The 14,102-nt window shown below is 38.2% G+C and overlaps 2 protein-coding genes and 1 non-coding gene across 4 annotated transcripts; 1 reads left to right on the top strand and 2 right to left on the bottom strand.

The window, feature by feature from the left end:
• Nucleotides 1-4: 4 nt before the first annotated feature.
• TRNAA-CGC (transfer RNA alanine (anticodon CGC)) lies at nucleotides 5-77 on the bottom strand. Its single transcript has one exon. It is a non-coding gene; the product is annotated as a tRNA-Ala (tRNA).
• A 410-nt stretch (nucleotides 78-487) lies between these two features.
• LOC125216553 (nucleoside diphosphate kinase 3-like) lies at nucleotides 488-2,965 on the bottom strand. The gene is made up of 7 exons (XM_048118298.1): nucleotides 2,807-2,965; nucleotides 2,130-2,255; nucleotides 1,698-1,735; nucleotides 1,537-1,587; nucleotides 1,126-1,293; nucleotides 926-1,038; nucleotides 488-845 (listed from the first exon to the last, which is right to left on the bottom strand). Exons 1-7 carry the CDS (start codon nucleotides 2,880-2,882, stop codon nucleotides 722-724), a joined length of 696 nt encoding a protein of 231 aa, XP_047974255.1. The 5' UTR covers nucleotides 2,883-2,965; the 3' UTR covers nucleotides 488-721.
• Nucleotides 2,966-6,552: 3,587 nt separating this feature from the next.
• Nucleotides 6,553-13,459, top strand: LOC148930902 (uncharacterized). 2 transcript variants are annotated; one of them, XR_016136812.1, is made up of 6 exons: nucleotides 6,553-7,766; nucleotides 8,640-9,777; nucleotides 10,570-11,953; nucleotides 12,045-12,122; nucleotides 12,530-12,682; nucleotides 12,768-12,897. XR_016136812.1 is itself a non-coding variant. In XM_089067876.1 (5 exons), exons 1-5 carry the CDS (start codon nucleotides 7,022-7,024, stop codon nucleotides 13,347-13,349), a joined length of 3,927 nt encoding a protein of 1,308 aa, XP_088924002.1. In that variant the 5' UTR covers nucleotides 6,553-7,021; the 3' UTR covers nucleotides 13,350-13,459. The 2 variants fall into 2 exon arrangements, 1 of the variants encoding a protein (XP_088924002.1); XM_089067876.1 differs by lacking the exon at nucleotides 12,530-12,682 and having other exon boundaries at nucleotides 12,768-13,459.
• The last annotated feature ends 643 nt before the right edge of the window (nucleotides 13,460-14,102 follow it).

Here is a 14,102-nt window from a genome sequence, read left to right as displayed (position 1 = left end):
AAGTTGGAGGTGCGGGGAATCGAACCCCGTGCCTCTCGCATGCGAAGCGAGCGCTCTACCATATGAGCTACACCCCCGCTCTTGCTAATCATTTCTTAGTTAATAAACTTGAATTTTCAACTTTCTATTGCAATATTTCAATTTCATAGTTCTTGATCACGAGTTCTATAACTATTAAGATAAGTGTGAGAACATAAAACGACGTTGTTTTTCATGTCATGATTAATAATTTAAGGATTACAATGAAGTGTACATAAACATAGCTCATCACTTTTTTAAGTATTAGTAGAACATAAAACGACGTTGTTTTTCATGTGATGCCATACTAAGTTTCTACAAAAAAAAGAGTGACAATGTAGCATATAAAATGGATGCAAAATATTTTTGATATAGTTTTAGGTTGATTCAACATTTCTTGTAGTTCAATATATATATTCAATAAAATTGGGGTATAGTTGAGGGTAATAAAATGCACAAAATCCATCCAAACAGGAAAGCATCCTCAAATAGGACATATAATTAATGATAAGATCCAAAAATGCATAGAGCCAAAGTGGTTAAACAGAGGTTCAATAATACATTATTGCAGCAGATGATTTCAGCTGGTTTGTTACTTGCCTATAGGAAGCTTATTGTTCTCATCTTTTTGCTTCCACTAATGATCACACTCCACACCTGAATGCTGGTGTTTTTAATTATCAAGTAACAAAATTTAAGGCCACTAGTTCTCGCCGTAGAGCCACTTCTCTGAATTGCTTGTGTAGCTCACCAACTCCTCAGGTTTAAACCATAGGTTGATTTCATCCTTGGCTGTCTCAGGGCCATCACTACCATGAATTATGTTCCTTCAAAATAAAACATATTTCGATGTCAGAACAAAACAATTTAGTGAGTTTGTTTCATGGCATCGAGCGAGGAAGCATACCTTCCAACTACAACGGCAAGATCTCCTCTGATGGTTCCGGGCTCTGATTTCTGAGGGTCTGTGGCACCAATGAGTTTACGGCCATACTTGATCACTCCTTCACCTTCCCAGACCTGAAGGAGCACGAGGATAGAGTAACAAGTTAAGTAAACTCTAAGCTTTCTTGCAAATAAATCATATGAGAGCTGAGCTCTTCTAACCATGGCAATGACAGGTCCAGAGCTGAGGAAATCGCACAGCCCATTGAAGAAGGGTCTTTCCTTGAGGTCGTGGTAATGCTTCTCGGCAAAGCCCTTTGAAGGAACCACTATCTTGATGGCCACAAGCTTGAATCCTTTTCGCTCAAAGCGGGAAACAATTTCTGAGATCTGAATTCAACAGAGACATTGTCGAAATGTAAGAAGCATGCAGCAGGATCAAACCTTCATCCTATATAAAGTAATGGTGGCCTGGTAGGGGTGGGGTGTATATGCATATGAGTTCTTGTGTTTCTTCAATTCAAATGTAAAGCGAGCTTTTCCTTTTCATATAGGGGAAAAAATGAACCATAAAACAAAGAAAGTGTGAGAGTGGATAGAACCCTAAAACAGACAAAGTGTGTGAGTGGATACCAGTCCTCTTTGCACTCCATCCGGCTTGATGGCAATGAAAGTTCGCTCCATCTTAGGACATAAACAGAAGAAACGGAATGCCAGTCAGCAGAGAGGCAAAAAAAATATTTCCAATTCCATGAAACAAGTGAGATAAGACAAGGAAATATGAGAATACGTACTGCTGCAGCATGTGCCTCCTGCTCTTGTAGCATGAAAGCTATAGAATAACAAAAAAAGAAACAAAGACGAATGAGTAATGGCATTAAAAAATGCTTACATTTAAATCTTGAGAAACTTAGACTAGGTGATATTAGGCCCTCTACTAGTAGTTCAAACAAAATCGCCAACAGTTACTTGGCTTGAGCATACATAATTTTAGCAATAATTAATTCCCTATTCAGTAAGTGAGCTCATGAATGTGTAGCTGTCTGACTGATAAATTCACCAAGGGAAAAAGTATAGATAGTATTCTGCACCGAAACATGGCAACCACAGCAGCCAAACAAATAAAAAGCTAATACCTATCATCTACATTTCTAACAAAATACACCGCATACTGATTTACAATATGAATTATATCAAAACACTGAAAAAAGGAGGATTCTACAGACCTGCCGCTGGAAGGGCAAGGGCACTTGAAATCCATCCCATGTATGCATTTCCTGAGTTAGATGCACCAAATGAAGCTGCCCTTCCTCGGCTTGAAACTACCGCAGCAGCAGCTGCTGCTCTCCCTCCTGAAATACAACTTTTTTCTTAGTTTCTCATTATCCGGAATATGGATGAATAAAAACAATTCAATGTGGATTTATTGAAAAAACATAAAATAGTCAGCTAGGATCTGACAAAATCAAGATCATTGAAAAACAGTTATCTTTATCAGTTTCTCGGAAGCAAAAATAAGAGATTACACGAGAAAATGGAAAAGGAATGGATTAAAACCTTCAGATCAATCATTCCACATCATATTATCACAAACAAGAGCATACAAAAAAAGACAAACTTTTCCAGAGTCAAAATAATTACTTTCCACTAAAAACAGTTCCTTCCTTCACAAATTTCATCCAAAAAAACAATCTTCGACATAGCACCAACCGACATCTCAACAATAGTCAACACTCAACAGTTGATTTAACAAGCTCTATGATGATGCACGCGATTAGATTAAACCTAATAGCTCCAGCTACACCAAATAAGCACCAATCATTATGCGTATTTGACCATAACCGATTTAAAGCTGGATGTCACAATTGTATAATTTGGTGATAAAAATAGCAGTAGAATTTACCCGAAAATGAACGAGAGGACTGCTTGGAAGCAGCGGAGACGAAAGATCTGGCAGATCTGAGAATCTGAGACCTCATTTCTGGAAAATGTTGATCTAGATTTGGGTGAGATAAGAAACTCAAAGCGGTAGTTGTGCTGAGGGTGAGAGTGAAGGAAGTTCCAATATAGTGATAGGTTTTCTTTTATACTACTATGTGGCTTTCCGAATAACACCGTGTTTGGTAGTAACAAAATTGAAAAAAATTACTGCATCTTGCTTTACTACTATAATTTGGTAGGTGAATTAATTACTCTTCAATGCTTATATTTTTTTATTATTGGTAAATAAATTGAAATTAAAAAAGCTTTATTGCAGTGGACATGACAATGACCAATCTTTGATGCTATATTCCTTTTCGACCAAACCAACCAAACCTAATGGCTATTGAGAAATTAGAGTAGTAAAAGGAGTAAAATAGTTGAATATGTCCACTAGAAAAAGATTATTTGTTAGGAGTACTAGGTATCCCTCTGTCCGCGAATAAAAGTCTCGTTTTTTCATTTTAGTCCGTCCACAAATAGGAGTCAGATTCACTTTACCATAAATGATAATAGGGTCCCACCTTCCATTAACTAATTTCACTCTCATTTCATTTAAAACTAATATATATAATTGAGACTCATATTCTATTAATTTTTTTCTACTATTTTTTTTTAACCTTTCTTAAAACTCGTGCAGTGAGACGGATTTTAATAGCATAGAAAAGTTGTACTTGGTGCATTCATAAGTGTACCCAGTTAGTAGCTGAAGTTTCACGCCTTTCAAGAAATGTTTTGAAGTTAGTTGTTAGTTATGGAAAAGGTTAAAGTCCAAAGTAGAAAAAGAGGCCTAGCTGAATTGTTGGGCCGACCCAAATCTTATTCTCTCCGGAAAAGCACACTTTTTTCCAAAGGCATAAAAGTAGTATTCAAAAGCTGAGCTTTCTGGAGCATCACTTTCTTTTTGGAGTATCAATTAAGTAACTATATTAAGAAAGATAGTAGTAATCCTTATTTTAAAAACAACTTTGTACCACACCCTTTTAATCCACTCTTTGTCATTGATAGGGCGTTACTTTTCACAGCGAATATTTATCTAACATTTATTCAAATTCGTCAAATTCTCAATGTTGCACAATCTTGATAGATGAAGTGAGTGTTAGTACTTTATAATATTCATTTTGCATTGCACCAGAGCAATATTAGTATGCAGCAACGGTAATGAACCTGACAGTGACAAATGTGAGAATCTATTATCATTGTCTAAAAATTTCAAGAGCACTTCATGTAAAAAATTATTTGTAACTCGTTTTAAGCCAAAAATTAAATGCTGATATCTTTTGGGAGTAGTATATAACAATATTGTTGACTATAACGTATCACCTTTATATAGTCGTGATCCATATGGATAATTATTAAATAATATGCAAAATACTTCCCTATTTCAAATTAGCAAATGAACCACTTCCCCATTAGTAGGTCTTAATGAGATCATGTTTAATTTCAGTCTGTTTATGTTGGTTGATCATTTCAAGGTTTATTCCTTTCTTTTTTTAGAGTGTGTATCTTTATGGTTATCAAGTGGTATGAAAACTTGTCAATCCTTAACCATCAAAAGATCGATTCATGTTTCTGGGCATGAAGCAACCTTAAATCTTTGCTTTTGGATAAGCAGCCTTTCAGCACGGAAAATAGACACCGAGGCCGTTGAACCTTACTATCTAAGGTCATCCACATCCATGTCTCAATATCATCTTAATACCGTCTCATCCCTTAACTATTCATAGGCCTCACTGCACTTTTTACCCATCTTTTAACTAAAAGACAGCACCTGGAACCGTCCATCTCTTAACCATCTCATCCCTTAACTATTCATTCAATTTCATTTTTTTATTTTTATTTCCAACAAATTCAATTAATAAAAACACACTTCATTAAATAAAAGAAAATTACAATTTAAAATCCTAGAAAATATAAAAAATACATAATTAAAATATTAAAAAAAATAAAAAAGATATAATTTAAAATACTAGAAATTAAAAATTGCACACTTAAATTATAAAAACTACTCCGCCGGCGAATCATCCCCCGAAAGCGGTGGCAGTGCACCTGTTTGAGGCTGAATACCAAATTGTCTTGCCAAATACTCAATGCTGACAAAATGGGCTTGATATTGGTCAGGCGTCATGCTGGAAGTGTCAGCCATTGTGGACGAGCCTTGGGTGCCCAACGACGAACCGGAAGCACCCAAAACATTGTCATGCCCCCACAGTCGACAAACGCGTTCAAGTCGTAGCCGCCCTCGCCGCCGGAGTTTCCGTCACCGGACATTTTGCAAAATTGGAGAGGAAAGAGAGATGACATAATAGTGATGAGAAGAAAAAAATATGAGAGATAGTGTGTTTTTATGTAAAATGAAAGAGGTCATGGGAGTATTTATAGAATAAAAAAAGGAAAAAAAAAAAATTGAATTCAAATGGTAATATTATCGTTTTAACATTTTAATTTTAATTTTTTCGGAAAATCGATTTTAAAAAATAAATAAATTATTTATTGCGTCAGTTGATGACGCCCACTCGCTGGTCGGCAAGTGGGCGTCACGCCTCGTGCCAGAGCTCGACAGCTTCATCGAGGCGGAGGGACACGCGACGCGATAGGAGGACTGCATCGCTATCTCGATGCTGGTTCGTCTCGCCGAGACGAGTCCGAGCCCGTACCAAGATGGCGAAGTGGATACTCTGATAAACAAAAGGTTGACCTAAGCTAAAAGAACACCCAAAAATAAAGAGATCATGAAAATGAATTAAATCGCTGTTGGCCATCCTAATAAACTGTTGATGCCATGTTCGTATGCGGACTAATTGCTTTGCCACTTTTGGTTGAATAGGTTTCATCAAAATTTATGGCCAAACTTACTGATTTTTTTAAATTCCACGCAATTGAATAAAAGTATACAACTAATCAAATTTAGATTTAGTCCATATAGGTACAAGTTATTCAATTCAATGCAACTAATTAAATTGAGTCCATATATGTACCAAGTTACAGTAGTTCATAAAAATCCACAAACTTTGGATGATCAAACCCAACTATAAATACTATATTCATAAAAATTCACAATTTTATGAAAGTTTGATTTATGTCTTCCTTCTAATATTTTAAGTTTGATTTATATCCCCCTTCTCTTATTTTGGTGATGGAATGATGAGTTAACTTGTTAACTGTTTAGATATATTTTTTATAACTCATATTCCGAAAAACATCGATTTACGTCCTTATGTGTAGTTCTAAAAAAAGATTTAATGTGTACATATGCAGTATGCAATACTGAAATTATACACAATAAATTGAGCGATGCAGTGTGCTCAACACTTTTTGAAGAGCATAAAAAAGGACTCTCCAATTACCCATGATCCGTCAATGCGTCGTACTCCTACTAAACAGTGTACTTGACATTAACTCCACAAATCTTCCTCAACTCTTTTCTTTTTTTTTTTGGCAAAACAACGTCGTTTAAAAAATCCACAAAAGCAGGCATACCACTACCAAAATATGGAAAGTGTACCCAACCCAGCCTTATGGGCCTGGGCCAAGCCGGTCATTATGGGTACTAGGTTTGGGCCGGTCCAGACCAAGGACAATATCGTCTTTTCCAGCAGCCTGTTGTTAGCCCAAAATAAATTGCAATTACCCCCTTCTCTCGCTCACTGTCCCAAAATTTTCCAATTTCTTCTCCACTTTATATTTTTCCTCTATTCCTACCCCCTCAAAATTCCATATTTCCAATTTCATTTTCCTAAAAATAATATTTTCACACCTGTGCCAATGCAGTATAATAAATAAATCGAGCTGCCGCTGTATGCGATGCTAGATTCCCCAATTTTGTTCCGCCGCAATCGAGCCATCTGAGAGGGGGTCAAAGCCTTCCGACTGCAAAAACATCGATTTTCCCAAGTCGGTTTTTGAAATTATTGTAGCTGGATTGGATTGGAGGGGGTTTGAATTAGGGCAAACTTCTGAATTAGGGTTTCGGCTTTCTCAAGTGTTGGGGCAGTTTTTTGCAATTCACGTGAGTGAACTTCGGCATTTCTTTCGTCTGTTGCTGGGCCCAATCGATAATTCCCGCTGGTTAGCTTTTTTTTGGGCTCCCGGCTTGGGCTTCGTTAACAATTAAGTTCGTTTTCGACAAGTTGTAGAGATGCCCAAGAGTTCGAGACACAAATCGCACAAACAGAGCAAACGCAGCTCAAGGGATTATTCCGACTCCGAAGAGGATGTAGTGAAGATGAAAGAGAAAAGTAGTAAAGATGATTCTGTTCGGGCTCATCGGGATTCAGCATCTGGTGAGAAGAGAAAGGTTTCATCCCAGCTGCGGGAATGCAAGGACAGTAAAGATCTGAGCAGTCATGGGAATGGCGATGCCTTGGAGGAGTATGTTTCATCCAAACGGCGGAAGGAGAAAACTGATGTTGCTATTGGCGGAGATCGTTGGAATGGGGGTGGAGATGAGAGAGTGGATGGGGACAAGAATGTGGAGAAGGATAATCATAAAGGTGAGAACTTGAAAGTAGATAGTAAAGGAAAGGAAAATAGTGGCAAAGGCGAGAGCTTGAGAGTTGATTCGAAGAGTAAGAGTAAACGTTATGAGAGCGGAAATGCTGGTGAGAGGAAAGAAGACATTTTGGCCTCTTCACTAGTGGATAGGGAGGAGAGTAAGAGCAAAGGGGAATCAAAGCGGAAATCTGAGAGGGATTCTTCTGCTCGTAAAGAAGGGTTGCAGGACAAGGATCGCAGGTTGGACAAGGAGAAAAGTGGTGGTCAGGAGAGCAAGAGTAGTGATGCTGAGGTGAAAATAGTGGAATTGGATATTGGGAAAAAGCAAGGGCCTCTGCCTGGTGATTTTATTGAGGAGAGACAGGACACACGAGCTCGAGAAAATACTGGTAAGGTAACTTTGTTAATGGTATTAGCTTGGATACTGGCGATTTATTTTTGTTAATGTGAGGATTTGATATTTATGAACTGTTCAAGTTTTCACTTCCTTTTTTTGTTATGCTTCCCCTTAACTAATGATCCTTCGACCAATATGTTATTTTATGAATGCGTTCGCTTTCTCATTGTCATTGATTCATGACATTAAACTTTTCTATTTTGATTTTTGGATGATCTGCTTTTTTGGTAAAGTGAGTGCTACTTAAGAATGATGACCTCAGGCCTCAACTTCTGATATTCTCTCATGTGTCTCCAAGGTTATGGACCGTATGGTATGAAGAGTGTGTGGAACTACCTTTTTGTTTTATGCATCAAATAAGCTGTTTAGATCAGTTGCTCTGAAGTACAACAAGATAGTATTCCTAATATTATGTTCCTGCTCATGTTTAGGTATCCTGAGAAAATTGGATTGCTTCTAGACTGACAGTGTGATTCTAGACTGACAGTGTGATTTGATTGATTTTTATCTTTCACTTTGTTGTTGTCTTCTTCCTCCACATTCCTGAGTCATTCTGGATGTTGCCATGGTTACTCTTTGCTCATAAATTTTAGACTACTTTGCTTCCTACCTTTTAAGAATCAAATATGTTGTTTTGTTAAATTGTACTTATCTGATAAATTAGAAAGGATGCTTAGGCTTGATAATTCTATAAACCCCACAAATGTTGCAACACAAATTATTAGAATCTGCTTTCTGAAATCTGATGCAAAGATTTCGGAGTAGAAATGGTTGTTCAGTCGTCATCTCTTTTTGCTACCTCTTTACTTTCATCAGAAAAGTAGTGTCTGGCACGCCTAATTTTCCGATTCATTAATTTCTGCAGAACGTGTGTTACTGGATGAGTTGCGGAGTCCTGACTTGGAGAAGGACATCGAGAAAAAGATACGCAGAAAAAGAGAAGGTTCTAGTGAAAGAGAGAAACATTATGATGATGCTAAAGAAGGTGGTGAGAGACGGTCATCATCAAAAGGTGATCGTACCAAGGATATAAAATATAGAGATGACAAGCACAAGGATGGAGTGTATACTGATAAGTATCAAGATGATGGCTACAAAGATGACAGGCGGAGGGATGAGAAGTACCATGAAGAAGCTGATAAGGAGTATAAATATCACGATGATAAGTATAGAGAAGATGGTGAGAAGGATTCTAGACGTAGAGATGACAGACATCGTGAAAGTGATAGGGACAGTAGACGCAAGGATGAAAAACATCGCGAGGATGGAGAGCGGGATAGTAGGCGGAAGGACGAAAAGTATCGTGAAGGCACTGAAAGAGATGGCCATCGGGATGATAAGTATTATGAGGATGGTGATAGAGACCGCCGACGTAAGGATGATCACTATCACGAAGATGATGACAAGGATAGTAGGCGTGGGGATGAGAGGTATAATGAGGACGGTGATAGAGATGATAGGCGCAGAGAAAATACTTACAGGGAAGATGTTGATAAAGATATCAGGCACAAGGAAGAAAAATATCAAGAAGACACTGAAAGAGACTCCCGCCATAAGGATAGTAAGCAAGGGGATGGATATGATAGAGATAAGAGAACAAGAGACATTAAATATAGGGATGAACGGACAACACGAGATCGGTCTGGTGATAAGTTGGACCTTAAGCGATCGAGGGATGATAGCTCTGCTGGAGATCATTATGTGAGAAAATCAAGTGCATATGATGATAGTCCAACCCATGATGATCGAGCAGCCAGGTACCGAGATGATCAAGGCAGGAGAAGAACTAACGATAAAGAGGATTATAGCGATATTAAATCTCGAGGTCCAAAGGATCAAAGATCAGATGCTGAAAGGAAGAGTACAAGCAGTGCAAGAATGGATTTGGCTACTGATAGAGTTCGGTCTGCTTCCAGAAATGCTGATTTGGAACTTACATCTAGCCATGGTAGACGGCGGAGTTCACCCCCATCAAATTCTCATACACCTAGGGATCACCACAGGTACTTGTATGCTTGCAATTATGTTCTAACAACTTGAGTTGGGTGAGCTTCTTAAGGGTAAGGGTGATTTTCGGTGAGCAGGGGAGGGGAGGTTGTTGTCAAGGGAAAATTATATTCTTTGTAATTTGTAGCAACAACTCTACAGTCTACAGAGAAGAAATTTTCATTTTCTTAAATGAGGAAGCATGGTATTGACACTGAATTTTGTCTGAGATATTATATAGTACTCCTGAGGCCCGAGTCTTATATTCTTTTTACAATTCAACCAATACTCAAGTTGATGATGACTTGCTTTTTTATCAATTTCTTTTCAAATTTCTGATGAGGTTGCAAACTTGCAAATGCCGGTGATATTAGATGAATGTGAGGTTTGGCTTTGTTGCAATTGTTGAACTCTAAGGCAGTAGTGATGGTGAAAGAGAGGACTCAAAATAGTTTTCAGTTGTTGTTTCATTTAGTTACACTTCTTCTTTTTCTTTGGGATGGGTTAATTAGCTGGCATGGTAGTACTAGCACAAATTAATAAAAGGGATTTGTGTATCAGAGCTGAGTGCATTGCTTGCCTACTGAAATCTCTTGCTTCATTTGTTTGACCGATCTTATATCGTTCTTGAAATTAAGGTTCCCTTATTTGTATTCACGCTTTTCTTTTCTTTTGAGATTGACGTCAGATATATACTTACTTTCTGTTCCATAGCTTTGTATTATGTAAATTTCCTTAAAACATTAATATAACACCATGCATGAACAGCTGCACTGGAGCATGTATTTACACGTCTATTAAATTTACAGGACCCTGAGGCAAGATGATTCCAAATATAGAGATTACAATTATGAAGAGAGAATCCGACCTTCAACAAGAGATCATGCTGGTGCTGCTGGAGGGTCTGAGAAGACTTCATCTCAATCAGTTGAGAAGCTTGGTCAAAAGGATGATGGCCATTTTGGAGAGCTTTCTGCTGAAAGGCGTCTCAAGTCTGATATTCGATCTTCACCCTTGCAGCTAGCAGATAAATCTCCAACATCAAGTAGTGACAGGAGACAGTTCAGCAGGCCTGATGTCAGACGAAGTTTTGATATTGAAGAATCAACACAGAGAAGTGGTGGTTCTCGAGAATGGAAAGAGTACAATGGTAAAGATGTAAGGGGAACTCGAGATGCCATGGAAGTATTTCCTGGAGAGGATTTTTTACAAGGAGATGCGGATACTTTATCTATTTCTTCACCTTTCACAAGAACTGGCCATTTTTCCAGCAGTTCTAAGTCAATGTTACCACCTCCCCTCTTTAGGACAGGTGTAGATAGTCCTTTGGGGTCAGGCCCAGGTGATGATGATGGTAGAGGTAAGTCCAACATGCGTCATAGGAGGGTTGGTGATCCCAACATGAGTAACATGGGTAGAATTCAAGGAAGTCCTTGGAGAGGTGTTCCGAGCTGGCCTTCTCCTGTGGCAAATGGTTTCTTGCCTTTCCCACATGGTCCACCTCCTGTAGGTTTTCATTCAGTTATGCAGCCATTTCCAGCCCCACCAATGTTTGGAGTCAGGCCTTCGATAGAGCTAAACCATCCTGGTGCTTACCATATGTCTGAAGCTGATAGGTTTTCTGGTCCTGGGCGTCCAATGGGATGGCGCAATCAGGTGGATGATTCCTGCCATCCATTACATGCCTGGGATGCTAGTAATGCCGTGTTTGGGGATGAGTCTCACATTTATGGGAGATCAGATTGGGATCATTCAAGGAACTTACCTGGTACTCGAAGCTGGGATGCCAGTGGAGATTTTTGGAAGGGGCCCAATAGAACTGGAAGCATGGAGGTCCCATCTACAGACAAAGAGAATAACTCTGTTCGAAGTGGCGATGAGGCTTTGGAAAGTCAATCTACTCAGGCAGCTATGAATGAGCAAAACCAAGTTGATCAGCAAGCAGATAGCACCGATGTTAGGCAGCAAATAAAGAGCCCCAAAAAGAATGAAATTGAGGGTAGTCTGGAGGATACTGGTGATATTGATAAAATGTTGAGAAAGGATGATGCACGATGGCATGTTTACCTTTCCAAACTTGATATTTCTGCAGATCTTTCTGAACCCAATTTACTTGATAAGTGCAAAGTCATGATTGGTAATGGGCATAGTATATCTTCTGATGTAGGCGACTCTGAAATTTTATATATTGAGGTAAAGGTTACAGCAGATTATGCGCTTCATTGCCCTGGCCTAGATAATATTTTACTCTAGTCTTAATATTATTTTCCTTTTTGCATGACAGGATTTGGAAGCCGAGGTGGTATCTCACAGGCTTCTGAATTATGTACTATTTGGATCTAATGATGATTCTGTTTTCCAGGTACATTGTTGAATACATTTTCTTATGCAGCTCTTTGATGAGTAAAATTCACCTACAATATATCAATGACTCAACTATGTTCTTATTTTACTGATACGTGGATTAAAACTTTTTGCACTTCTTTTGCCGTGCACTACATATCTGCCAAATATTTCTCATGACAACTTATTGCGATGTAATTTTATAGTAGCGTGTTTCCTCGGTGTGCTCATGTTTTCCAGATGTTTTATTTGATTATTAATTCATAGTCCTGCATATTTATTTTGACTAATTGATACCATTCATCCATTTGTGAACTATTAGTCCCCATATTTTGTTGTAGCTTGTTTAGCTTTTTCTGGGATAGCCAGGAGGTCTTTATCTAACTAATCAGTGAGTGTTGAGTAAAATTAAATTTTCAATAACAGGTTCTGGGAGCAAAACAGTTTGCTACTGAATGCATGTAATGCTTACCGTAGCTCACATTTTCTAAATGTCTCTGCTCGCTCTGATTGTCTGATTTGATCCGCCTTTTTCCATTCCACCTGAGTTTTGTTGTTTCTTAAACCGGTCGCTCACAAGTATGATGCTTGGTTTATTTTCTTAGGTAGACAACTAGACATTCCCTAATTTATGCTTGCTTGGTTTCTTTCTTTGCAACTGCAGAAATCTATGTCCCTCTACAAGAGGCAGAAAACAGAACATTTTCAGGCTGAACATACTGAGAAAATCAGAGTCTTGAGTGATTTTGTTCCGGATTCCAATCAGGAGAAAGTGAATGTGGTAGATGACAAAGCTGAGGAGCTACCTCCATCTGACAACATGCAAGGTGTGGAGGATGCTCTTCCGAACTCTGATATCCAGGAAGATCCCAAAAATGGTACGAAGAATGATGAAGGGCATGCAGAAACCGACATACCTGTTGGCGCTTTGAGTGAAAAAATGGAGGACTCTGTTTCAGCCTCAGAACCTACCAACTTAGAGGTGAATTCAGTTCTTGATCTGGGGCCAGAGGAGCATGACGCTGCTGAAGATGTTGAAGATTCAAGTGCTGCTCCACTAACATCATCAGAAACGAAAGATTTGGCTGCAGAATCTGGTAGTAACAATGAGGAAGTGAATATGGTAGATACTACTAAGTGTGATCCCTTGCTTAGTTCTGATATGTTCTCAGAGGCATCTGAGGCTATGATGCCAGAGTCGGTCAATGTGTGTCGGATACATCATTCTCCTGAAAGTACACATTGAGACGATTTATTTTTCTGAGGTTTTGAAATGACTTTGGTGGTAATTTCTTAATCTTTGTTTCGATGTGGTTGCTGCTAGTTAATCAATAAAACTCTGGTTCGTCTGTTGTTTTTCTGCTCTCCAAGTTTCTCTTTCTAGGTCGGAGACATGGTTTTTCGTTTCCTCCTGGAGTGTCTGGTCTTTTGGTTCTTTGTGAGGAATAAATTGGGAAAATGTTTGTATGTTATACAATGGGTTTTCCTTTTCCTCACCAAGATCCCAAGATTCAGACTTCACCAGAATAGGCTTCTGCTGATGAGGTTGTGATCTCTGCCTCTGCAAATCTTCACATAATATAAGGTACCCCGTGTTTAAATCCTGGACAACTTTGCACAAATTGGATGAAACTTAATTGCTTCTGAATTCAATATTTGTAATTTTAGATATTTGAGTATTTTGCTTTTTTGGTTAAGAAAGTCGGGTCTTGCACAGTCAAAGTGAACAATCAACTCTCTTGATTTTATTTCAATATTTGGAGTCTCAGATATAGAAAAGATGGAATTTTTGTCTCTCAATCGGTTTATTTCCCCCTTGTTTTGAAAATGATATCTTACTTTGATTTGAGTCAATTCCTTTTTTTAGCCCTATAATAAAGTATTTAATCTGTTTCTTATTCTAAATTTTCCCACTAATAGGAGGTTATATTATTACACCAACAGCTCATGAAACTATTATCCTCTTATTGGATGGATTTAAAGTGAGAAATATTTTTAT

Source organism: Salvia hispanica, chromosome 3 (assembly GCF_029641045.1).
Source record: "Salvia hispanica isolate PSC_SH4W2 chromosome 3, Shi_PSC_v1, whole genome shotgun sequence".
Taxonomy (NCBI): Eukaryota; Viridiplantae; Streptophyta; class Magnoliopsida; order Lamiales; family Lamiaceae; genus Salvia; species Salvia hispanica.
This window is presented reverse-complemented; position numbering and strand designations above follow the sequence as displayed.